Genomic DNA, 27,023 nt, shown 5'->3' on the forward strand with positions numbered 1-27,023 from the left:
TCCATGTTAGACACTTCTGTTTTTATTTTAAAAAAATCCAGAATGGATCCAATAACAGTTTTATTATCAAGGAAATGCTTTACCATAAGCAGAGAACAGACACAGGATGGAGCAGAAGGCTCAGACAAGCAAAGTATTTAACTTCCACATAGCCTCTTTTGTAAGAAATAATGTTACAGCTAAATTTGAAGTAACCCCCCTCCTTCAGAACAAGGGTACTAACCTAGCCGCAGATCTGAATGCTCTCTAGCAATGTAACCAGCCTCATCACTGCCGCTCGCAGGCTTTATTACCTTCTCACAAGTACTCAGATCCACAAGGAGGGTCCATACAGGTGCTCCTCTCTCCCAGTTCCAGCAGGACTTCCATCTCCACCTCTTAAATTTAGTGACATGGTTTCCAAACTTTGACATCAGATTTAGTACACCATTGTGTCAAGTATCAGAAATAAATCATCAGAGAGTCCCCAGATGCCTCAGTTGAATACCAGGGGGCCAAACACCTAACTTCATCTGGCATGAATTAACTTTCATCAAGTGGCAATTTATCTAGCAGACGCATCACTAAGTTTATACATTAAAGAATTTTATATATAGAATACTGCAAAAACACAGTAAGTCTGAATTCTGCCCACTGCTGCTCAGGAAGGTCCCTTCTCTCCCAAGCGTCAAGAAAATCGATCTCTTTCTTCATACTTTAGTCAAGGCAAGACAGAGACTTCTTATTGCTTCTCTTCCTTCTGATCCCCTGGACTTCCAGAACCCTCTCTTTCAGAGGCCATCTGCAAAAAAGTCGGCTTATTAGTTGTATGTCCTAGACATTTTTTTCCTAGCTGGCTGCTTAGGTTGCTTCTAGACTGAAGAAACCCTTCCTTCAGTGAAAAGGGTAACTGTCCACTGGAGAATGGAAACCATCTTCATCTCTGCATGACTGCTACTAACAGGGAGGAAATTATCTTCCCATTATTTACGCTTTCCTTGTGGATGTAACGAGCTTACATTGCAGCACTGAACATTTTCAGTTCGACATCAGAAAAGTAGCTTTCCACAAACAGGACAGCTCAGCACCACCAAGGTCACCTGGGCAGCATGTGCCACTTCCATCCTGAGACACCTCCCTGCACAGGACGTCTCTGCCAGGGCTCAAATGGGTGGGCCTTTCACTGGGAAGGAGTCCCAGTGGCAATGGCCTTACTACTGTAATTTCAGGCAGACTGAACAGGCAACCTGTTTAACAAGAATCCTTACAATAAATCCAGACGTCACTTCTTTAGGCACTCTACACACCTAGGGGAAAGCCCTGCCTGTGCTGCTCTTGATGCTCCTTACTAAGAAGTTCCAGCATTTTCCACGCAACACTGTACAGTAACGTAACATAGAGCTTGGGAGGTGGGCTACCTACAGTAGGATGGCCAAGATTTCAGGCCTTCAACTCTGCCTTTCTACAGCTGCCCCATCAGCAAGTGTCACTCAGAAGGAGCTGCACTGAGACTCAGCGCTACCTCCGAGCACAGCTCTTACAGAACGTCTGGTGTCCTGACTCACCCCTCCCCATCCAAGGGCTAGAAAACGGAAGCAACCATGAACCTACCTTCTTGTATGCCATTTCAAAGAGTTTCAGGGAAGCCTGCTGCAGGCTGGTTGCTGCCTGTCTGATGTTTTCTCCTGTTTCAGTATCTTTACGAGCCAGAAGTTCCCTCATTTTAGCAATTTCTTCCTTTAATTTGTTGCACTGCAGTAAGTCACAAAAAAATAAAAAAAGATTAAATCCTGCACTTTGTTCACAGAGAATGTCTTTTCTGTCATTTCACCCACCTATTTGCCACAGCAAAACCACCTTTCTTTTGCCAGAAGCCATGAAGTTAGATCTCAGACCAAGCCACACGGTCTGCAGGGACTAGGACTGTGTTCAGCTCCCAACGGGCACCTGTCCACTTCACTAAATGTGCCACAGTTGGCATTAATCTGTCCGCTTGTTTGCGTCTCTCAGAGGCGCCAAGGACAGAAAGCCCTGCAGAGCCTGAACAGGCTGCCAAGGATGAGAGCTGCTCTCCCTGGCACACCTCGCCAGTGAGTCCGTCACCCCAGGAGCCAGGATGAAGGGAAAAGAAAGCTGGTTTTCATCTATAGTTAAGGCACTGTCAGAAAGCCAACAAGTAAGGCTGTTCACCACCCTGTTTAATCCCTTAGTGGCATGTGGGAGAAGGAGCAGAGAGGCAAACCAAAGCAATACGGTCTCATCCCAGCCCCTGTAGCCATCTGTCAAACCCTCCTCCCAGTCTGGCATTTCTCTGTCAGACTGGCACGCTGCTGGAGAGGCAGGCCTGGAGAAGCAAGGTTACTGGGGGACAGCTGTGCCGGCAGTGCTTGCTCAGCAGCGTTCGCCGTCAAAACGTGGGCAGAGTTCTCATTCAGACCCGCAGGAAGGGGAAAGCGATCAACGCCGCCTGTGTCAGGCCACCAGCCCCACTCAGACAGCACAGGGCTTCTTCCAAGCACTGCCACCCACTTCCCCTTGGTATTCCCCCTCACCCAAATGTTACCGGGAACAGTCCCTGCAGGTAACAGGGATTTAGGCTCTGTGCTCCTGCGAGAGAAAACTAGTAATCACAATCCCAAACACAGAGTCAGCCAGTATCCCAGAGAGGAGCCGGGCTGAAAAACAGCATTTAAACTGATCAAAGGCTACTTACCAGTAAACTATAATCTTGTTCCCTCAAACACCTCACAGAGCCCCTAAGAGCCCTCTGATTCTGCTTCCAAGAGTTTGCTGTCTTGAAGACTCTGTGCTCCATTTTAAACTTGGCTTTTGAAGTTCATAATGCAGAACTTAAACTGTCACTTAGAAGTGGGGTGAAAAGCACTCTTTTGATACCAAATATCCACTTCACTCCAAAGATAGAAGAAAAACTGGAGTTAAGTGGGTACAGTAATCTTCACCGTCTCCACGTTCTTGGGTTGCCGTGCATGTATTGCAGGGACTGCACAGCAACTTTGCCTTCGTCCCTCTGCTAGTCCACTGGTGGGCACTGTTAGTAATCTCTGGATTCAAGCAAAACTCTTCTCTCACACATGCCACAGTACAGTTCTTGTCAAATCACCACGAGCCCAAGCCAAGGACATAATTCATGCAGAAGCCTTTCGTTAAGGGCTTTTCAGGCTCTCAGATCTTCAATGACACTGAACCTGCACTCTGAAATAGGGTATTTGCTATTATCTAAACCATATTCTTCTATGTCCTTATATCCTCCTATCAGCCACACTCACGCACTCATCAAGTGCAAAAACCGTCAGTCAATGACTGCCATCTTTGCACAGTATGGAAATATGCACGGAGTTGGTGCCACTGGTCAAAGCCAGCTGCGAGTTAAGTGAGAATTTAAGCAATGATTCAGTAAGTAATCTTACCTCCTTTACTGTTACAGGATCAGAAACAACCTACCTCATCTGCTGGCAACTGATCCTTGAACTCCTCCATCTTCGACTCTGTGTCATGGATGATGCCTTCAGCCATGTTCACCGCTTCCACACGTTCCTGGGTAAGAGAGCTCATAAGGACCTACTGCACACATCACTGGCGATACAAGTTGTGTACATATGAGCTGACATTTCTTTCCTCAAACTGCCAAACTCTGCTCTGGTTCCCACCCAGCATCCTTCTTACTGGCAAGGGGGCAAGAGGAAATGCAGGAAAACCATTTCTAGATGCATTCTGGCACCAGAAAGCCTGAACACTGAGTCTATGCAAGTCAGTCCTCACACTTTCACACTCAAACTCACTTCCCTGGAAGTAGAAGCAACCAATGCAGCATGACTGTTGGCACACTGAAAGAGCCAGCAACTGCAGACAGCACAGCGCGCTCTGCCCTGCTCCTCAGGAAGGCAACAGAGCTTTCAGCTCCTTCAGCAACAAGGGCCCTCAAGACAACTAAAATAATGGGTTGTTTTACTCACATCCCTGAATTACAAATGCTTGTAACATCTCAACAGTGGAAAAATCCCACTGTGCTAGGTAAGACATATCAGTTCCTTAAGTTACTGTTGCCAAGACAGCCAACAGGGAACAAGGTAGGCTGTAAGTACAGAGCAGTCTTGCTGAGACTTAATTCAGTCCCAGTGTCAACATGAACTATTCCACCAGCAGCAGTCTCTGGTATATCCAACTCTCTCCATCTGAAAAAACTGTCTACCTGAACAAGGGCGTGGTAATATTCTCAGGAGACTAACCACTTGCAGTGGAAAGCCGATGAAAAATAATTTTGTTTCTACACTACATCTTCACCATTTGTGGGATGTCAAAGTTCACATGATGCCAAGTCCTGCAGAGTGGCAACTGTGCATTTGTGATATTTCCACAGCAGTAAAACCATGATCAGAAAGGTATAACAAGGGAATTTTGACAGTTACAGTTACACAAGTCCAGAGAAGTGATAGTTAAAATAACCTGATCACCTTCACCCGATGGGGTCACTGGACTGAGGTAAGTCCACTTCAGGATTACAGCAGGGAAGAACTTACTCGCCAATTTAAGATACAAAGTCAAAATAAGGCAAGAGGAAAAAGTTTGCAGTGCAGCCTCTTCAAATGCTAGGCCACCACCTACACTTCATGTCAATGCTGTGGTTACTTAAACAGCGGGACTTTCTGAAGTCCCATCTAAACTACATATGATAATAAACCAACACTTTGTGGCTTTAGAGGTTCTGAGGTAAGGCAATACTGCTTCATATGAATTTATTCCATGTGTTTTCCACTTCAGTCCTCTTCTGATCCCTTTACTACTGAGGGTGAGGATTTACAGTGCTGCTTGAACACCTGAGAGTGGTTTCTACACACTAGAACACAAAGTAGATCAGTTCATTGTGCCGGTTTCAGCAAATCGCTAAACATATGCTGGTGCCATATCCCAGAGTAGGCCTGCACTGTCTGCTTAAAGAAGAAAAAAAAAAATCAATTCTCTATATTTAGTGGCGTAATTCATTAGTATTACCCTCATTAAACCAATTAGTTCCAACCATTAATCCTATATTACAGGTTCAGTCACTCAACCATGGCAAGTGTCATTCTTTTCTTGACAAAGTCAGTGAGGCTTTCAAACACCTCCTGATGGCGTCACCTGCACCGAGGGCAAACCCTGTGCTCTGATACAGCATTCAGGATGCCACAGTGAGACTTGAAGCACTACAGAAAGCAGCTTCCCACTTCTGAAAAAAAAAAAAAAAAGGCCAAGGTGCAGCTTTGCTTGGCAGGTTCTATTAATTAAGCTTTAAAATAAACTCGGAGAAAGCAGCTTAAATATCCCCATACTGCCTCCACTTAAATGGAACATCACTTTGAGAGCCCAGCTGTAGTAGTCTGGCTTTAAATAAACAGCCAAGTAACAGGCATGTGGACAGGACAGAGCACTGATGGCAAAAGACATAACTAGAGCTGCAAAGCTGTTTGTTATGAGTTACAAGCAGGTGAATTTGCTTACTGCTGCCTCCACATCCCAGAAATTCTTCAGGGAGGAATCAGAATGCCAGTTGCACAGCGTTAAGTTATTCAACCCAAACCCAAGATCCAAATGCCTCTACATACACCTCCTTGCAACTCTGGAGTGTAAACCGAATATAAGAAAGCAAGCAGATATTCAGCTAATTGCACAAGCAAGCAGCTCAAGATTATATAGGCCAGAGCTACAGCTCCTCCAAAGGTGGGCACAGTTATTAGCACAGAACAGCGATAACCAGCAGGTACACTACTAGCTGGAAGATGCTGTAACGATCACATTACCTTCCTTCGTCTGTCTTCCTCTGCATATTTCTCTGCATTCTTCACCATGTTCTCAATTTCATCTTTGCTAAGGCCACCAGAAGACTGGATAACAACTGCATTAGAGAAGAAGCATTGACAAATAATGTGCTCTATCTTTGAGGAGAGTATTATTTCTCAAACCCTCTCAATGGCAGGAGCCTTGCTCAGAACTCTGCACCTGTGAAGACCCTGTGGCCAGTACAAAGACAGCCAGTCTTTGAAGAGGCAGCGATGCTGCTGCAAGATAAAAGCCTGACATCTTAGATCTATGAACTCCCCAGCTCTGCCAGACACTTCCTGTCCACTGGTCTGCAAGTCACTCGACCTTTCTTCAGTTACTCCTCTTGAAAAGTGCACGTGCACACAAAGTCCCCAGACCAAAGGAATATTCAAGTTTTAAACCATAAAACTAAAAAACTCCCAAACAATCCAAACAAACCCAAAGCCAACAGGAAAAAAAAAACCCAACCAAAAAAGAAAAAAAATCCAAACAGAAGGAATTGTTTTACCAGGGCACAGAGATTCCTTTCACTGTTGGAAAGAAGCCCGGGCTGGTAGGATAAGACAACTTTCCCCACCCAGCTCCTCACACTGCCCTTACAAAGTGAACATAGTGTGACTCCATGGGCATGCTCGTAAATGTGTCACACACCCCCCCTTTTTTTTAATCTTCCATTAGTGATAAAAAAAGTGAAAGAAGTAGAGCCTGGACTTAATCCAATTTCTGCAGTAAAGCATAATTTCACCGTGAAACAGAGGTCCATCAAGGATATTGTAAAGTCCAAAAAAGGATATACTAAGATCCTTGCTAGAAGTAAGTTTTATATGTAATATTTGTCAATGGTACAAAACCCTGAACAGAAGACACACATACAGACACGTGTCCTTTGGGTGCAGATGTGGGATGAGCAGTTCAGCTTTATAATTAGGTAGGTATACAGATGGGCAGCTAAAAATTTCTGGTTGTCTATTATCAGGAAACACTTACTCAGAGGGTGAAGGCTGCCACACATAGAAAATCTACCAGGAAATCAAAGTAACAAGCAGCACGGTTTTGATAACAAATTTCTGCCAAAAGCCAAGCAACATGATTATGAAGAGTGTGTGTATATATATATATATATTTTCAAGTTGCCAATACAAAGTTAACAATATTTTCATAACTGGAGCATGTATTTGACTGCTCAAGTAGCTGCCTCCAAGAAACAACCGAAGGGCAGTATAGAGGCTTCCCAGTTAGAGGCACAAGAGAGATCTGTTTTGTATCAGGGGAATCTACAAATGCTTCAAATTAATCGTCTGAGCCCACAACAGAGCTTTAGAAAATGTCAACCATGTTGTTAATTACCCCAAAACACCAGGCCTAACATTTCATTGCACTACAGAGAAAAAAAACACTGACAGCTTGAAGTCCCCCAAGCCTCCTGCTATTTAGAGACGTTTCCAGCCTAAATGGATGAAAATGAACAAAGGTGGCTCCGCAAAATACCTGCTGCTTCAAAATACTTGAATTCCAAGACCTTTCTAACAGAGCACTTAGAAAGAAAACAGAGTCTCAGCAGAGGGCCGATCTGTTTGGCTGTACGTGACATGCCTTGGATTCAACAGAAATCTCCCTAATTCAATTTCTCCCTTAAAAGCTGACACCTTCATGCAGGCAGCCTCAGACAGCAACCTTTTAAAGTTTTAGCAGAGGGCACTCCCAAAGGAACAGCATGCCCACAAAAACACAGCTCAAGAACAACTCCTACAAGGTGCTGGATTCCCACTCCCCCGATTTCTGTCCCTTCAGGGTAACACTGGGCAGAATGTCACTGCTCCAAGCTCCTCAGTGACACAGGACACCCCTGTAAAGCAGCAGGAGCACTGCTCCACAGACACCGGTATGCCCAACACTTCTCTGGGGACTGAGGCACAGCCAAGACATATAGGAAACCCCAGGAAACAGTTGCACTGCTAAAATATTGCTATAGCAATCACAGCAGATGGCAAGACCAAGAAAGGACTGTCATACAGTGCAAAATGACTTGGAACATGGTAAACCTTTGCCAGTAAGGACTTTCTTGCCCTTGGCATAGGCAGATGCTTCATCTATGCCTAATGGGCAAGGAGAGGGCATCCGTTGGTGGCGGTCTCTGTCAGCAGGCTAACAGAGAGGGCAGCTGCTGAGTGCTGTGTATTTACAGAAGCTTTACTTCCTTAAAATGAACCTACAGGTCAGTTGTCTCCTTTTCCCTACTTCATTTTTCAGTAACCTTTTGCCCTGCTTTCCAGAGGCATTTAGGCTAAGATTACTTCAACTGCATGTTACGCTGGCAACAGATTATTTGTGTCATCCTTACCCTTAATCGAGTAACGTGCTGCACAGTCCTCACCCTGGACTGTGGGATGCTCAAGACAGCACTCCGTTACCTTCGGAGTCACTTAGTGTTACCCCCAGCCCAACACGTGTGGGGCCCAGCCCTGCTCCACACCTTTCCTCCTCGATCCTAGGCAGCGCCCCAGAGCACTTACTTTGCTGTTCGCGTCCGGTGCCTTTATCCTTGGCTGACACGTGAACGATACCGTTAGCATCGATGTCAAAAGTGACCTCAATCTGGGGCACTCCACGCGGTGCTGGGGGAATCCCAACCTGAGAACGAGAAATGCTTTGCCATCAGCTCCCACGTGGACATAAACTCAAGGTGTGAGGCTCTGCTGTTGCCATGTTATCTTAGTGATCTGTCAGTTGAATCAACTATTAACTAACCCTCAGAGCAGAATCCTCTAAAGACCTGTTGGCATCATGTGGTTAATCAGTAGCACCTTGACAAATTTTGACAGGACACAAATTTCTACCCTAAACAAATAAACAGAAACCATGAGACAGTCCCCAAGTTTGGTTTCAAGGTGACATGGGTTCTGATTTATTGCTAAACAAGTCCCTCTTCCATGGACGTGGCAGGATGCTTTCTTTCCTCAGTTCATGACATAACTAAACTCCAGTGACTACCTCAGAGGCAAACGTTTTTTACGAGTGACAGGCAGTACAGCTTCCTTCTGAAATACAAAAGAAAGGCAAAGCCCTTCCTTTCTGTGGGGCTCCTCCTACCAACAGGAGGTTTGGACAGTTATAACAGGGCCAAACTTTGCCAACACTGACCAAACCAATTCTGCACAGGGAGCTGGTTAGGCAGCTGTTCTCTGTTCTCCAGTAAGCAGGGGGGTTCCACAAGCACTCACAGAAAACCAGTACTGGGCTAGAAATGGGTTACCCTAGGGACTGCAGGTATCATGGAGCCTGCTCCAAGTGTCGTCTTTGCAAGACCAAAGGAAAAGCCAGCATTCAGGTTATCTGCTGTGAAGGCCTAGTACTACAGAAATCTTTTTAACTCTTTGCGCCCAGAAGTAGAGTGCACCCTTTTAGGTAACCAGGCTCTAAAGCCATAGTAGCCCCTGTGCCACATAGGGCCACTTAGAAACTAAGCTCTGTGTTAAATGCTAGTTGCGCCCCTGCCACTGAAAGGCTGTCCCAGAATAAGGCTGTGCCTTTAGAGACTCCTTTTTTACTACAAATAGGGTCAAATGTCTTCTGTAAGATGACTCCCCCTTCAACGCTGCTTTCAGGGGTCAACTGAAATGGAGAAGGCTTTGACTTTCTCAAAGAAGGTCAAGTCTAAGGTCATGAATACTGAGTAGCAGACGTACCAATGTGAATTGGCCAAGAAGTTTGTTGTCACTAGCCATCTCTCTCTCTCCCTGGCATACTTTAATCTCCACTTGTGTTTGCCCATCAGCAGCTGTAGAAAACACCTGTGGAAAAGGAACAAAGTTACTGTATCACTAGGAAGTTGCAACACATGAACTGATGCAGTTACAAGCCGACTAAACAACAAGGAAAGGAATAACTGAAGAGGTAAAGAATCATTAAAACTTGTTGATCCCCCGGTTCCTCTGACAAAAGACTGAGGCTCCAAGACTAGCCAACAGCCAAGCTCACTGGCATCTTGTCCTGTATGCACATGAGCTCACAAAAAGTGGTAATGCCATGCCAGCAGCAGGCTCCAGTGGCAGCCAGCCACATAACCAAAACTTTTCCTCCTGAAGCAGCAGGGCTCCTGCCCCAGCCCCACACCCCAGACAGAACAAGTGTTATCAGTAAGAGCACACACTAGCAGACCCAGACAATACACAGTGAAAGAAAGGATCACACTCAAGTCTACTAGGGCTCTACAGCTCAGGAAAAAACCCCATAAATTATTCCTTCCAAGGCATGGAGACCAAGAAAGGTGGTCTCAAACAAGCATGGTGCTCAGTTACAGAAGGTCTCCACATAATTCTTCAGAATGATGTGTTGACAGTTAACATCACAGCACACACACTGCAATCCTGATGAGGCCACAAACATTCTGGGGTATCCTGGCACACATTAACTCAACTCACCTCCCCCCTTGGGCATGCTAATAATCAAGAGATACTCGGTGGCTGACACGCTGCATCTCCTTGCCAGATGAGGAGGAGACAAAACTATCTACTGGGATGCTTTGGGTAGCCCTCACTGGGTGTTTGAGACCACCACCAAAGACCCACCCATCCAGAGTCAATTTGTACCTGGCTCTTCTTAGTTGGTATGGTAGTATTCCTGTTGATGAGCTTCGTGAAGACACCTCCCAGTGTCTCAATCCCCAAGGAGAGGGGAGTTACATCCAGCAGCAGCACATCAGTAACATCACCAGCTAACACGCCACCTTGAATTGCTGCACCAATAGCAACTGCTTCATCAGGATTAACTGCTTTGCTAGGAGCACGGCCAAACAAATCCTGTACAGTCTGCTGCACCTGAATGGAGAGAAAGCACAGCTCATATGCAGAGTGAACCATTAACACCCAGTGCTGTGGCCAAAAGAACATGCCAGCCTTGGCTAGAGGTCTGTATCTTTATGCTCCTGCTGCCGTGTAACCCTGTGGCATGACAGAAGTACCAAACTTCAGGCCTGTGACGGCTCCTTAACTTCCTATCTTCCATGGACCCTATTAAATGCATTCGGTCTAGATATCCCTTTCTCTGGAGACTTTCTTGCAGCCAAGTTTGCCAGCTGCAAGTCAGCATCAGTCTTTTCACATGGCCCAGCTGTATTCAGAAGGGATCACTCATGCTTATCAAGCAGGAGTCAAGCACTGCTCCCCAGGACAGCACAGCTATGGAGGCAGAGCACAAAAAAATCCAGAGCAGGACAGTTCACCTTGTTCATGTGTAATAAGGCAGGGGTGGGGACTGTATCAAGTACAGTATTTTCAAACTCTACTTAATGGGCTGTTTCACCTGAGAAATAGATTTGCCATCTCAGCAGACAGTCTGAGCCGCTTTACTCAGCTTCTCACCGCTCTGCCCTTTTGGAAGGATGTGCTCGTGATTGCAACAGATGCTGCTGAAATACCCAGACGAGAATGCAGTAAGGTATGCATGAAGCAAAGCTCAGCAGTTCACTCCTCTGCCTCACAAGAGAAGGGTGTGGGACTTGGTTCCCAGTCACAGCTTTCCTCCTGAGTACACCTGTCAGGCACACAGCAGCACAGGTGAGCATGTGCCTGGAAAACTGCTGTAAGCAAATGTCCAACTCCTCTGCACTTCAGCCAAGAGACATCTGCCGGGAGCATTCATTACAGAGGAAGACACTTTATGTATGAACACATAATTAAGTACAAGTCTTTCCCCGTGGAGGCATATTTTACAATATAAAAGAAGCATTACTTCTAACCACCCAGTGTACATTTCCTGGAGCACTGCCCATGTGAGTGCTCAAAAAAAGGCACCTTCCCTCCTAGCAGGGTGAACCAAAGACAGTACATGAGAGAAGGTTCTATGCTTTGTGCAACATAGTGGCACTGATCTGAGCCAAAGTTGTAACTAAAGGCATTCAGGAAAGCATTCTGTAAGCTTAAAGCCACAGATGTGGGCACTTATAAATAGGAAGTAAAAAAGTAACAATTAAAAAATAAACTCAATATTTAAGTACTGCCTTGCACTCCCAAAGAATGCATTATGTTTCAATAATGGCTTCCCCACTTCTAGAAGTGTTCCCCATCACTTATACGTAGCTAACCACAGCATTATTCCTTTATCCAGCTGGAACAGTGGGGAGGTTGGGAAGGTATAGCACAGCTACTCCATTTGAGCTCTGGCCAGAGCAGCACCTTCTGTTTGTCTTGTTGCTCCGATCTCCCTGCCTGGGGGATGTTCTGCACACACTAGTATCACCTCCAGCCACCAGGCTCATTTAACACAGCAAGGAAAAGGACCCCACAACCAAACCTCAAAGCAATCCCAAGTAGGATCACGTACACACCTACTATCCGAGAACGGACCTGCAAATCACAAATCTTAGCAGCAAACTAATGGTCCAAGCGTGACTGATCCCTATGGAATGAGATTTTGATGATCTCCATAAGAAAAGGACAAGCTGTACTCTTGAAGACAGCTGTGTACATACATGTTCAGCTCTGCCTTCAGGGGACCTAAGCAGTAGTATGCACTGCTATGAACAAGAACAGTAAATTGCCAGCAGACAGCGCCTTACCTGCAAGACTGTGCATGTCAGCAGAGCAAGCTTCCAAGTTACCTGTTGGTGCTTATCACCACAGAATACAAGGGCCAGGTATTAGGTAATGAGCATTTGGAACAGCCCATTAAATATGCTTGACAACACCCAGCCCCAAACAAGTAGTCAAGTTACCAGCAGATAACAGAGCCATTCCGCTTGTGCACTTTTTTCAGAGCTAGCTATAATTGCTCTACAGAGGTGAAGAAATCCACTGGAAGGCCCAGATTACTGATAGATTCTTGCCATTCAAGGGTACCTTTATCACAAACTGAAGTTCACAACAAGAGAAAACACTGTGTATCTGAACAATGCCGCTTATGTTCAGTCCACACCAGAAAACATGATTTTATGTTGAATTTTCAACTCCTGATACCTCCCACTTCTCTTTGTAAAGTGCCACTCAGCTACAGCCCCCAGATCCAAGCTGAGCTAATTCAACAGGATGAGAAAGCCCCTTGCCACTGCTTTCACATGACTACTTAGCATTTCTGCTCCTGGCAACTTTCAGCTGTTGGAGCTCTGAAGTTACCAGACTCCCAACTTTCCTGTTACAGACCACCCTTAACAGAACACACTGAGTAGCTCTGCCAGCTTTGCCTGTAACAGGGACTTATCTCATACCTTCGGCATTCTGGTCATGCCACCGACGAGGATGACTTCACCGATGTCACTCTTGCTGACCTCAGCATCCTGCATGGCTTTCTGGCATGGTGCTACTGTCCTCTTGATCAGATCAGCCACAATGCCCTCAAACTGAGAGCGACTCAGCTTCATGTTCAAGTGCTTTGGTCCAGAGGCATCCATAGTAAGGTATGGCAAGTTAATATCAGTCTGCAGCACAAACAGACACAGAATAAAAAACGGGAATGGAAAATAAGGCAGCTACATACAGGTTTTAGATCAAGTTATAGATTCTTTTCTGCCTGTACCAAAGCATTACATGCCTGTTCACTCTGCAGCCCCGTCTTTAATTGCAGCAGGCACACTTTTGTTTGACATTTCAGACAAGGACAGGAAAATTATTTTGTTACATATCCCATTGTTACAACTGTTAAGTTCCAATTTTAATACTGTGTTATTTTGAGATCTTTTATGAATTAAAGAAACAATTTAATTTCTATCACAGCCACGAGGTAAGAACTGAAACATTAGAAGTGACCACCTTAATCCTCTTCCCTTACCCCAACACAGAAGAAAGCCTATCTTCAAAGTTCTGCAAGATTTTGCCAAACGACTAACATTTCATAGAAGGTAAACTACTTGAAGGAAGTAACTCGGGACCATTTCCCAAATGTGAACAACTCATGCTCAAAAACTCCACTGCCAAAGTTCATCAGTGCCAGGGACCATAAACCCCACTTTTCATGGCTATTTGTGAACGATCTTACAAGTTTACATGTTGTATTTTTACAGTGAATCTTGCACTAAACCATCTTGTTCAAGCGCTGAGTCATGCTGACATCAAAAGACACTACAAATCAAAGCAATTAAAAACATTAATGCTTTAAGATCTAGAGATTAAGTTTACACAACAAGAGCTAAACCTGTGTTACTGACTAGAGGTGTGCGTTCACTTTATTAATAGCATGGTCAAAAATACCAGGGGAAAACAGGGCCAAAAGCAAGTTGTTTTCCATTCACTACTAAAGAGTTAAGGAATTCAGTTTTTCCTGGTATGAACAGACTGCATTTGCCAACTCTTGAGCTAGTAAAACAGAGCCTGCTATGTCTCTGGCAGAACTATGAATCCATTGTGACTGGCTAAACTCCTTGCTATGAGCTCCCTACTGGCCAACAAAAAGACCACCATCAAAAAAAAAAGTTTATTCAGAGCCTAGAAATTGGCAGAGTCCCCATTTCAATTACTATATAATTGACCCTAATTTCACTTAGGCAAGACTATTACACCCCCAACTTGCTGCTTCTCCAGCTCCTTATTCAGTAGTGAATAAAGGACATGCTTGAACACATTAATATACAAAGAGGATGCAAAAAAGAGTATATGTTGCCCATTGCCTAGACAATGCTTCTATAGGCAAGTAAGTACAGGTTCTTTATAGAAATTATTTCTTACTGGACAAATTAGCTGTTTCAGGAATGAGTAGCAGCAAGGTTTTAGAACTGCCTGCACAAAACTGCAAGCGCTTCCAGTAACCCAGCAGTACTAGCTGCAGCTAAATTCCGTGATGCCCACCGTACTTCTGAAATACATTTAAGCTGGCAACAAGTTCACAATCCCTGCAAGGTCAGAAAACACGGTGCCAGAAGAAAAGCAAAGACCAGCACCCACTAACATTCTCAGCTTCCAACAACTAAACATGCTCCTTAACAGTCTACTCTGCTAAAGGACTTTCTGTTAAAGTGATGCCATTTGGTTACTCAGAAGCTTGTTCTGCCACCCCAAGGAAAAAAGCAGCAGTTTCATAGAGCTTTGTAAATAATAATAATGCAAAACTCACGTGTATCAAAATGTTTTACTGGACTGCTTTGAACCCAGCCACCTACCTGTACAGACGACGAAAGCTCACACTTTGCTTTTTCTGAAGCTTCTCTCACCCGCTGAAGGGCCATGTTGTCTTTAGTCAGGTCAACACCCATCTAAGTGATAAACAATATGGGTTAACACTCAGCGTTTGCACAGGAGTCACGGGGAGCTTTTCTTCACCGCAGTTCACCCTCCTACCACCCCTGACTGTAAAGATGTTTGTAGAAATACAGCCTGATATGTGCACTTCTGCTGATCTTTCTCACTTCTGGCAAATGTATTTAGCATTTCAAAAACATCTGCTAGCCCTCTCTGCTCTGGAAGTGATTATACAGTAAGTTACAGATAAAGCTTGGAAAAGGTGCTATATCACAGAATATAAAGGCAGGACTGATTTAGCAAAGGAGTTAGAATGACAATGTAGTTTCCAACAGTCTTAACTGTGTATTCTAAGAATCTATGCTGACATATTCAACTGAACCACAGATTTTTATTATTAAAGCAAGCAGACTATGTATAGGATAATCCTTCTACACTAGACGGAAAAAAAAAAAGGCAGAAGCCCAGCTATTTTATGTCTTCCAGGAGAATATTCTACCTCAAGAAAACAAGCATAAGAACTGAAAGCCTGGCTAACAGGTGTCTAACACACTTAAATTTCAACTGTGTCATAGTTTACAAACCAAGTCCTAATAGTTTAGGAAAAATACATTCTTCTAGAGAAATTAAGCAAGGCTGAAAAACAGCGTAACACAAGATTGAGTTCTGATGAGATACCTTACCTCTCTCTTGAACTCTTTAACAATATACTGTAGCAAAGCTTGATCAAAATCTTCTCCACCCAAGAACGTGTCACCATTAGTGGACTTCACCTCAAAGACTCCCTTCTGGATTTCCAAAATGGAAATATCAAAAGTGCCACCACCCAAATCATAGACTGCAATACTGGAAGAACAGATGCAGAAAACATTAGTTTCTAGACAAAGTTGTGTGGCTCAAAAAAATCACTGTCCTCAGGAGGTAAGCGCGCAGAATTCATGTTGCTGTCCACAAAAGTTGTAAGTCTCTCTAAAGACAGCAGTCAACAAATTACACAGTATACGCATTCCGCGAGCACTCCGAAGTCCATGTAGAAGCCTCCGAAAGATGTGCTGCACAACATTTAACCTTGCCTGCTATTTCAGAGAGGGCAGTTCCTCCTTCTTCAAGGAAACACACTCTCATCCACTGACAAGGACAGGGACACCAGAATCATTACGAAACATGTTTTTCAAGATGTGAGGCTTTCACAGCACTATAATGTACACCAGAAATACAAACTCTGTAACAAAATACCTGCACCTATATAACCACCCTTGACAGTGACAGAAGGCTGAATGCAGTCAGGAAAGATGGAAGGTGTGGCCAAGAGGCACCAAACCTCAGCGGACCTCTTCAGCACCAACGGTGACATCCTCTCACCGCGTTACCCTTAGCCACACATATCACTGCTACCAGCGGGTAAGATAATTGCCACTACACTTTCATAATTAAGTTGTAGCTGCAAGTTATGAACTCACCGTCTTTAACAAGCATGGCTGGCATAAAACAGAGGTGACACTACACAGCACTGACTCACAGCTGCGAGTCTACTTTGTGGCAGAATTCCAACCAATGATTTAAAAAATAGAAAGCAAGAGAGACATTTACAAAGCAAATTGCAGCATGCTTATTTAAGAGAGGGTATGTGTTATGAACAGGCACTTACACTTTGTCTTCAGACTTGTCCAGACCATAGGCAAGTGCAGCTGCTGTTGGTTCATTAATCACCCTCAAAACATTCAAGCCAGCGATCTGCCCAGCATCCTTTGTAGCCTGAGGAAAAAAAGAGGAATGCTGACTGCTGCGAGAAACTAAATGCAATTTATAAGCCCGAAAATCTTACAGCTTGGTGAATACCTGTCTCTGGGAATCGTTGAAGTAAGCAGGGACTGTGATCACAGCATTCTTCGCCGAATGTCCCAGGTAATTTTCTGGAGGAAAAAGGAGACAAAACACAAAGTTGTCCTTGTAAGATACAAATGCCACAAAATTACTATGTAGTTTGAAGTATTTTTCCTGAACTAAAAACAGAAGATAGGCTTGCTGCCCAAGAACCTGCTGCTTTCTGGAAAGGTGCAGAGGGAGCTGTGCAGAAAACATGTAATTCCATATAACATGGGATAGTCTGTAGACTCTGACAGAACAGCAAAGCACCTCCACAATTCAATCAGTGACTGGATGCTGCTAGTGAGTGAGAATTCATCTGAGAGCTTGTCTTTTTAGTGCGTGAGACAAGCTGTTTTCCATTTCTTTGTAGTATTCAACATCTGATGCACTTAAAACTTACTCATTTTCATCCTGTTTAGTCTGCTGTCAGTAACATTTATATGGTACAAATAATGGACATATACTAACTTTATAAGAATTTAAGACAGCAAGTCAGGAAAAAAATATGTATTGCACCCTAATTTAAAGTCATAAGCTTCCCTCAAAAAAACAAGAAGGATGTCATCAAATAGACCCAGACTTCCTAAAAACTAAGAACGTGCATGATGCAGTGAGACTGCATACAGAATTTATGCCTATGCATTAGTCCTGCCCAGACTTTACACACTGCATTACTCTGCGTTGTCTGCAAAGCCAGATCATTCCATAGTTGAATTCATCCAGGCCAAAGCCAACAGACCTACAGGAAACAAACCCCTGCTTTGCAGAAAGTCAGATTCATCACATGATGCTCATGTACCACATACTTGTTATTTTACTCTTCAGTGTACCTTTTACCAAGTATCCAGGATCTATCACTGGGAAAAAAAATTAAAAAATACATTTCGATGGAAGCTTCAGTCCTGCCCTCCAAACACTTACCACTGGACGCACATTTACCAAACGAGGCTGCAGAAGGCAGCTACTGACTATTATCTCCACATATTATATACAGTATCCCCAGAAACCACGTTAGGAATTGAAAAGGAGAAAAAAAAAAAATATTCTCCAGGCCAATGGATGTTTTCCCCTGGTGAAGGTTTAAAGGCATCACTGGCTCAGAAGCTATTCACTCAGCCCCACAATCGGGTCCCTTGAACCCCTTTCTTGCTACATAACTAGCAGCTGAATTCAAAGCAAAGCCACTGAAACCCCTGGCTGCCACAGCCTGTGCTCAGCCACAGGCAGGGTGGCACAAGGCCTGCAGCTTACAAGGAAAAGGAGCTCCCCCTTCTGAGCAAGTCTGCATCCAGTTCAATTAAAACTGAGTATCAACTCAATCAGTATTCAATTTTGGTAAGAGTATGTTTTAAGTAAAGCACTAACATCTTGCCAAAGACCCAAAATCGAGGTAGGCACTGATCTTCCTTGAAGCTTTGTAACAGCCCCCATCACTGCACCCCTTCCATGATCTGGCCTGCTGTACAAGGATTCCCGTACCAAAAAGGTACCTTTATGGCTGCAGCACTTCCATTTACCAAGGCCCAGCACCAAGGCCACACCTGTGTGTGCAGACGGCAAAGACCCAACTGTACCAACCTGCAGTTTCCTTCATCTTCATTAGTACAAAGGCACCGATCTGGCTTGGAGAATAGAGTTTCCCATGAGCCTCTACCCAGGCGTCACCATTGGAAGCACGGACAATTTTAAATGGAACATTCTTACTAAAAAACAGAAGAATTCCACACTCAATTTCACATACTCCCCCTACAATTAGTATCAGCAGATGAACACGTGCATATTCTAGACACAGAATAGTGAACCTGCCAGCAGCAGCCTCAGATCCCGAGACTCCCAAAAGTACCAATGAACTATTAATGCTGCTTTACATCAGCTCCATCATTTAGTCCCAAGTCCTAGATATGATCATACAGCTTTGATTGTAAATACCCTCAAGAAAGAGAAGTCTTCACTGACCACTCCGCACAGCGTCAGCAAGGCTTTTTTTCTTCCTTTCTGAAAACCTTAAAATCAGCAACTAACACAGCAAAATACAGCTTGACCCTCACAATATAAGCATTGAAACTTTGAGACATGGGGGCATAACTACTTTACCCAGAAGAAAGTTATGTTTTAAGACAGAACAGGTCATGTTATACAGCATTATATTTTACACATTTCTGCTAGTAGCTGAATTGCTCTCCACCCTCACTTACATATCCTTCTTCACTTCAGAGTCATCAAAGCGCCGCCCGATGAGACGCTTGGTAGCGTAAAAGGTGTTGTGTGGGTTAGTTACCGCCTGCCGCTTTGCTGGCATTCCAACCAAGCGCTCGCCATCGGCTGTAAATGCAACAACTGAAGGTGTTGTCCTGGCACCTTCAGAGTTCTCCAGCACCTATATAAAAAATGTTAACAGGGTGCCATCAAAAAAGATTGCCTCTGAGAACACTAATTTGGACATTCAACTTCTAACGTAACCACAAGCTGGTATACACTTCTTACTTACTTTCGCTTGCTTTCCTTCCATAACTGCCACGCAGGAGTTTGTTGTACCCAAATCAATTCCAATAACAGCACCTTTAATTGCTTCTGAGCTGGAGAGCATAATATGGGGAAAACATTAGTACTAAAGGAAAGTAACCAGATAGTAAAAAAAACCCCACTTTCTACCCTGAAGACAAGCCAAAGTGATTTTTCACTAGATGTTGAAGTAAATAGACACTGTATTTTGACCTAAGGTGTTCTCTGTTACACAAGAACTGAATCTTGTGCCTCTGTTTTCAATCAGATTGCTCATAGGTATATCCTTGCTTGTTTAAATAAACATATAAAATATTATTCTTCACAAGAGTAATCTTTACCACATATGTCAAAATCTTTAGGGATGTTGAGAAAACAAACTTGTAACTAATTCTGTCCCTACACAGACAGGACTTGTTTTGGGTTACTTTTGATGTCTGAACTCATTTGAAAACATCCAGCTGGAGTTAAGAATGCTAATAATAAATTGTATTGGTTTATTTATCATTGTTTAGCATGAAGAGAAAAATGCACAAAGACAACAAAATACTCAACCAATGCAGGTTCTCTGAGCCACAGCAAAAAATAACCACCTTTCTGATCCTGAGGAGCAACAAATTAAATTAAGTCTGAAAAATGGGGGTGCTTCTTACACAAGACAAATCTGACCCTCCTTCTCCTTTCTAGGAAGAGCATATTACCCCTTGCAAGGCTAGAGAGAATTCTTTAATCATAATTTTGTCTTATAAACAAAGCTATGTGCTTGGATGAAGGTGGAGCAGCACCACATTTATTACCAGGATGTCACCTTCTCACTCCCCAAGATGCTAAGTCACTCTAATTCCAGTTCAAATAACAAAGCAGTGATCTTGAAAATGTGTAACTGCTCAGCTTCTCTGTACTAACCAGAACGAGGCAGTTTTCCTAACACAAACAGATTTCCCATTCTGTGTCCTGAATCAGCATCAGCCACAAAACATCTGACAGTGTTACACAACTAACTGATACTCTCTTCCCATTAACTTGCAACAAGAAAAACAACTGATTAAAATGCATCAGCTGTTTGAAATAAATTTTAACTGTAGTGAAACAGAGCCATGTATCATGCTTGTTTCATGCTAGTGTAAAACAACTTGTTCCATCAGTGTTTGGGTATTTTTTTGTTTGTTTGTTTTCTCGGGGCTGCTTTTTTAACCAAACAAATGTCAACAATTCACATTCTGAATACTGGTGGTGGTGGGAGAAGGGAGGAAGAACAGTTCTTAAAGTTCCCCTGGAAAAAAACAAGAGATAAAGAACTAGCCTTAGAAAAGTTATACACAAAGATTCTAGTCTAATCTTGCTGGTTTTGCTCCATTCTTCCATCTCCGACTCAAATAACCAGTACTGTTACCAGGAGAAGAATAAATATAAATATCAAATGACCAAACATGAAAAAAACAAGGAAATACTTACGCATATTTTCTGCTGGATGCTGCTCTGAGAACATTTTGACTGAGGCCATTCCAGAATGTCTATAAAATAAATATATTCTAATGAAAATTCAGTTTTAAATATTAAGTGATCTTTAAGCTGCGACTTTCAAAGGAAGACAACTTCTGAAGCGACAGGGTCATACCACAATATTTAATTTTTAATAACTGAAGTGCAAATTCAGGAAGAAACTGAGAAAGATTTGGACTGCCCCAAAAAAACCCAGTTACTACAAATATCCATCAGGCAGAACCCTAATCTGTATTACCAGAACTGAGCTATTTGCCTCAGACTAAATAGTCAATGGCTATCCTACCAGGTAAAAGACATTTCAGTAAATTAACTCTGAACCTTCAGCTTTCAAAGAACAGCAGCAGATAAACATTAACCCCATTTCTCAAAGCTTTATGTGTGGTCAGCAACAAATAATCCACTACATCCCTTGAAGAATCTGCAATGGAGATTTTGCAGCAACTCTTCTAAGCTTCCTGCAGTGGCCACAACCTTGTGTGTGCAAATCAGGATCTTTGAGAACTCCAAAAGCATTATCCATGTTTCTGTTTTACGAATGAGTTTTTAACAAAACATCTTAATACAGACAGAACCACAACAAGACACGAGTATTTCGCCGATTCTTCCAAGACACTTGGCCTAGCCACACTCCATGAGCAGATAAGGGTGCAAGGGCCTGGCCAGAGCAGGCCAACAGAGACTGCTCTGCCGTGTGCCGATGACCACCACCAGCACCGGTTTGGTCTCTGTGCATGCTCATAAATTGCCTTCACGTGCCTTCCCCAGCCTGATCTCCGCTATCGTTTTCACACGGAGGCTCAGGAACTAAACAATTTTACTACATGCTTCCCTGAAAACAGACCCAGGCATACGGCACGCGTCCCCGCTGTGCCACCCTCTCCTCACCCACAGGGTGCTGCTGCGCCCTGCACCGCCATTAAACACTTTCTTAATAGCTACTCAGTACCTGGCACAGCCCAACGGGCCCGGGCTCGTCCCCGCCGCAGCGGGAACTCGCAGGTTGACAGTGCCCCCCCCCCCGCCATCCCCATAGCCCCCTCTTCGCCTCCCCGGTGTCCCCACGGCCTCCTCCCCGGGCATAACCGACGGGCCTCCCCCGTCCCCTCAGGGCCGCGGCCCCGCCGGGCCTTGCCCCGGCCCCTCAGGGCCGCGGCCCCGCCGGGCCTTGCCCCGGCCCCTCACGCACCTGCGCCAGCCCGGGGGGGGCGGCGGCGGGGGCGCCCCGCGGCAGGAGCAGAGGGAGGCGGGCGGCGGCGCGGCGGGCGCTGAGCATGGCGGCGGCGGGCCGGGCCGGCAGGCAGAACAGGGGGAGCGTGGGGCCGCGGCTCTTCTGGAAACCTCCACCCACGTGGGCCGCGGGGGGGGAGGGCAGATCGCGCCGCAGGACCCCCGCCGCGGGCCGCCCCGCCGATCGCCCGGTCCTGCCGCTCGATTTCGGCGCTCCGCTCAGCTACCGGCACGGCGACACGGCTGCACGCTGCCTTTCAAAGGCGGCGAGAGAGCTCGCTGCGGCGGCCGGCGGGGAGAGGGGCGAGACGCGGGCGCCCGAAAGGCGCGGGGCAGCCCGGCGCGGCACGGGGCAGCCCGGGGCCTGCGGCAGCCGCGCACTCAAGGTCGGACAGGATAAAGCGCAGGGCGATTGCCGCGGCTTGCGTCAGCGCTGCGGCGCGCGTGCGCTCCGGGGGGCGGCAGGGGCGGGGCGGCGGGGCAAGCGGGGCGGGGCAAGCGGGGCGCCGCGCCTGGCCCTTCGGCTGAGGCGCACCCCGGGCCCTTCCCCTGCAGGCGGTGGCGAGCGCCGCTCCCGGGCGGGGCAAGGCGCAGCCGTGAGCAGGGCTGTACCGGGGCTGTACTACCAGGCCTCTGGCTGCCTGCGCCCTCGGCTCTTCGCCCCTCACGGCAGTTTCATGTCGTTCCCCACAGGCACGACCGGCTACGCGCCCCCAGACACTAAACCCGCGGGGCCCAGCGCCGGTGCGGCACTAACACGCTGAGGCGCTGCCTGTGCCCGGGGCTGCCCGTGGAGCTGGTCACTTCGCCCGGCACCAGCTGCCCGAGGCCGCCCACGGGCCGCGGCTGCCCTTCCCACGGCCCCACGGGGTCCGGGGCCAGACAGGGCAGGGCACGGCTCCACCTGCTTGTGGCCACCTGAGAAGGTCCATTTTGCAGGACCAGGACCCGTGGCTGGGGCCCAGTGCCCACCAGCCGGTACAGCCGAGCCAGGGCTAGCGCACACCCCTGCTAACCCCCCCGCCAGGGCCAGGCCCTGCGCCGTCCCCAAGGCTGCCTTCATCCCGCAGGCATCGCTGCTTGTGTAAATGCGGAGCCCTGGGGTGCCCACCCCGACCCGGCAACAAGGCAGGAGGGGGACGCACAAGTGCCACCCTCCCCTGTCGCCAGAAAGGGGCAGCAGCCAGCCGTGCTAGCGCTGTTTTCCGGCTGCTCCTGTGAGTCACCAGCCCGGGAGAATGACAGCTTCATTCACAGGGCTGACAAGTCCCGGCTACGGGCAGGGCTGCGATTAAACCACTGACGCGTTCGGAGGTGGCTCTCGGGGAGCCCTGCCTTCCCCGCGCTGCCCCCCTGTCCCCCGTCTCAGGCGGGGAGGCCAGGCTGCCCCGTCCCGCAGCAGCAGGCCCTTCACCCTGCGCTGCCGCACCGGCCGCTCCGACAAAGCAACAGGCAAGTGCTTCAGCAGTTTCTGCTTCCAGCAGAGACCGAGGAAATCCTCCTGCTCTGAAGGTCGAAACATCCCCCTCTGGCTGCTTCTAAGGAGCCAGATGTGACCTGCAGCAGCCCTGGGCACAGCACCTGGGCTCTGGCTGACTGCGGGTGTCAGAGCACAGCGGAACGCAGGCAGCGAGGGCCCTCAGAACCCCCGGGTGCAAGGCCAGCAGACAAGTTCAGTCCCCACTCCCAAAAGGTGAGGTGCTCACCGTCTGCTCACTAAGAGCCACGGCTTTGGGATTCAACTTACAGTTAGTTGTTCCCCTCAAGTGCACCATTTGCAATGCCCTTTGTACCTACTGCAGCTTTCCTCCCTGCTCCTACGCACATTGATCCGTCAGAAGCTATCTGCCTCATGTTCTGTTCCCCTCTGCGCCCTAAATTGTGCTATGTAGCCAACTGTGCTGGCGAAATGCATGGCCGTAGCCCTTGGTGCTCGGGCAGTGAGCTGGCATACTGAGAAACCCCTGAAAGAGATCCAGAGCTTCCAGCTCACTGGCTTCAAGTGACCTGGAGGATGCACTGCATCAGGCAGGATCAGCTCCCGAGCCTGTACCTCCCTGCCCTCGAGCCTTCCTAGGGAAAGGGGAAAAACTGTGAGGGGCTGGTAGCGGGGGGACTGCAGGGCAAGGTGATACAATTCATCTCGGACAATCCGCAGTGAGGACCAGGCAGCAGCTGCCTGCAACAGTGACACAGAAACGGTGTGAAGGAGCTGCCCTTTGGGGACCCAATTAGCTTCCTTCCTGTTAACTGTTGCCAGACGTGAGGCTGCTTTGAAGCACTGCAGAGGCTGGTTTCGCAGTGAGGCAGCCCTTTGGCAGCTGCAAATGCAGGGCTCCACGTGGATGTCCTGTCCCTACTCCCACAGCGATCAGCAGCAGAGCATTCGCTTGACTCCCATAGGAGAAGATCAGGGGTATCTCCTTTCCTACAAAGCTTCAAGCCACTTGGCTGCATTTGTCAGCTCTGTAGGCATCCGTCTCAGAAGGACATCACTGTAAATGGGAAAAACGCAAGAAGTTACACACAGTTTTCAGTGGAAGCAGCATATCAGAGGCATCTGCCAGTGCTGAGGCAGGCTGAGGCTGCCGGCAGCATGACAAGAGCTTTGGGGAGCTCTGTGTTAGCTTCTCCACCTTCATTATTTCCCACTGGCAGGGATCTAAGGGCAGTCCTGCTCTCTGGCTCCTAGATGCCTTGGAGTTACCCTGAGCGATGATGGCATGACTTTAGGTGACCCGGTGTGAAAAGGCTCATTGAGGCAGCTGCCAAAACAGCTGCACTTCAGTCACTTTACTGCTCACCGAAATGGAGTCTAGTAGAAAAAGCAGTGATGGATCAAACACAGCATAGCATCAGTCTGCACCCTGAGTCAGGGTGAATCACAAACCAAGCCCCATCGTGCTTGGTGTGTGGGTGGAGAAAGTTGTATTTGGATTTGGGGTTATCCCCAAATGCTTAGTGAAGGGTTGGCCAGGGGAAAGGCAGGCTGCAGCGTACAGGAGTAATGAAAAGAGGGCAGCAGGGCAAAAATAAACCCTCCCATTTGCGGGGGGGGGGGGGAAGGGGGGGAGGGGAAGTGATGCAGGCGTTTCTCTTTGGCTTGGGTATTTAGTAGTTCATATGTACCACTGTTGCAGTGAACTGCCAGCCAGGTGCTTGGCTAGGTAATCATCTCAGGGGGGATTGTAGCAGGAACATTAAGGTTTGAGGTGGGCATTCAACAGAGCTGGCTGACAGCATCCTTCCAGGTGTCCCAATTTCACCCCCATGATTCCAGTGGGGCCAGCAACAAGCACCAGCCTGTAAAGCATCACGAAATAAATCAGAAGGCAACACAGAAACAATAAACCAGCCACAGGACAGTTGTGAAGGCTGCCTGAGAGTCTGCCAGAAGCTTATCAGACCTTCTTCCTACAGTGCATGTAGCAGAGACCTGTCACTCAGCCGAGGATGCAGGCAACCAGAGGGAGCAGCAAAGCACATCTCACCCCTACACAATTGCAGCTGCTGTAATAAGGATCTGAGGTGCCTCCAGGAACCATAATAATGAGGGCAATTAGCGTATTATAAATGAAAACTTCCAAATGCTGTACTCTGCAGATTTTTTTACCCTGATCTGAAGCAGCTAAGGTACAAAGGGAGAGTCATTTTGGGAAGGATGCTGCAGCTCTGAAGGCTGGTCTCAGCTCTGCCAAGAGGACACACAGGCTTGAAGGTCACCTGTAGCCAAGCCGTGCCATGGTGGGAAGGCTGACAGGATCAGCCAGCTGCCCTCACAGCCAGGGGAAGCCCCTGGGGACCCGTCTGTGAGGGGTTCATGCTGTATGTGCATTGACACAAGTCTCCCCTCTGCCCTTTGCTGAGCAGGGCTGGATTCATCCTCTCACCCTGGCTCACAGAGGGGTTTTCCAGTACACACCGGTCCTCTGCTCTGGCCTGATGTCTTGGAATAGGCTCATCTTCTCTCCCATATACCCTGCAGCATCCCCGCTTGAGACCCAAATGTGCTTCCCCATTTCTGCTTCCCTCATTTCTCCCTTAATTAAACGGCTTTGGAAGGATCGCTCCCCTGCAGCACACATGCCTCTCCCTCGCTGCTAGCTTCCTGTCTCCCCAGCCTCTCTGCTCTTTTTGCTCTCTAGTATTTGCAGAGTCACCAAATTTACAGCCCGTGGAAACTTAAGTGGTCTGTACTCCCTCCTCCAGGCCATTATGAGGGTATGTTTCCACACTATCTCCTCCAAGCCAGTTCCTTGCAGCACCAATTGCCCACTGTCCTTTTACCCATGCTAGTTTAACCTGCTCTCTGGATTTGTACCCACCAGCCGAGAACCATCGCTTTCCATTCCCAATGCAGCTCGGAGGATGTAAAACTCCCCAGCCAGCACCTAAGTCCCAAGGCAACATCTTTGTCTTTTGATAAAGAATACAGGTTGTTATTCTGAAAACAGTATAAATCACTCCGTCGATACATACTTGTTATTTTCTCTGTTGCTTCCTAAATACACGTCCTTTCCTTTGAGGACTACAGCGCTGTGAACCTCGTGCAGCTCCTCTGGTGCAAACACACTTTGCTTTGTGCTCACTGAATACAGAGCCAGGAGAGAAAGACGCTTCCCTGCCTGGCAGAGCCTGTGCCAAGAAGCTCCTGTTGGATCAGCTGCTGCCAACACACCCAGCCCAGGTAGAGCTTGCAATTTATTTAATACATACAGTTACAACAATTTCAGTTTGAAATCAGCCTCACAAGATAGGTGTGAAACAAAAGGGTAACATATGGAAGAGATGAATTCCTGATTTGTGCTTAAACAGAAGAAATGCTCCTTCTCTGCTACCTTGGCAATAAGACAATGAGGGAGGAAAAACAAAATCATTCACATCCCTCACTCCCTCCTTTCCAGTAGCACCAGTGTGTATTTTGAAGAGCTTCAATGCAGGCTTTTACTGCAGAAAATA

General features: G+C 46.8%; 1 protein-coding gene and 1 non-coding gene across 2 annotated transcripts; both read right to left on the reverse strand.

The window, feature by feature from the left end:
* Nucleotides 1-22,125, reverse strand: HSPA9 (heat shock protein family A (Hsp70) member 9). Its single transcript, XM_037397112.1, has 17 exons — nucleotides 22,024-22,125; nucleotides 20,787-20,845; nucleotides 19,318-19,405; nucleotides 19,025-19,206; nucleotides 18,408-18,532; nucleotides 16,800-16,873; nucleotides 16,609-16,715; nucleotides 15,644-15,806; nucleotides 14,882-14,974; nucleotides 12,998-13,207; nucleotides 10,386-10,613; nucleotides 9,483-9,587; nucleotides 8,310-8,427; nucleotides 5,775-5,869; nucleotides 3,442-3,534; nucleotides 1,591-1,731; nucleotides 1-781 (listed from the first exon to the last, which is right to left on the reverse strand). The coding sequence occupies exons 1-17, from the start codon at nucleotides 22,108-22,110 to the stop codon at nucleotides 722-724; spliced, it is 2,028 nt and encodes a 675-aa protein (XP_037253009.1). The 5' UTR covers nucleotides 22,111-22,125; the 3' UTR covers nucleotides 1-721.
* On the reverse strand, nucleotides 10,082-10,150 carry LOC119153033. The gene has a single exon (XR_005106023.1). It is a non-coding gene; the product is annotated as a small nucleolar RNA SNORD63 (small nucleolar RNA).
* Nucleotides 22,126-27,023: the final 4,898 nt, after the last annotated feature.

Source organism: Falco rusticolus, chromosome 8 (genome assembly GCF_015220075.1).
Source record: "Falco rusticolus isolate bFalRus1 chromosome 8, bFalRus1.pri, whole genome shotgun sequence".
In the NCBI taxonomy this organism is placed as follows: domain Eukaryota; kingdom Metazoa; phylum Chordata; class Aves; order Falconiformes; family Falconidae; genus Falco; species Falco rusticolus.

Excerpts from the sequence above, each read along its gene's own strand:
- HSPA9 (XM_037397112.1), bottom strand. The coding sequence starts at position 22,110 with ATGCTCAGCGCCCGCCGCGCCGCCGCCCGCCTCCCTCTGCTCCTGCCG. Across the intron at positions 16,874-18,407 it reads GAAGATGAAGGAAACTGCAG|AAAATTACCTGGGACATTCG; the intron begins GTTGGTACAGTT and ends TTTTTCCTCCAG. Across the intron at positions 782-1,590 it reads TTGAAATGGCATACAAGAAG|ATGGCCTCTGAAAGAGAGGG; the intron begins GTAGGTTCATGG and ends ACTTTTTTGCAG.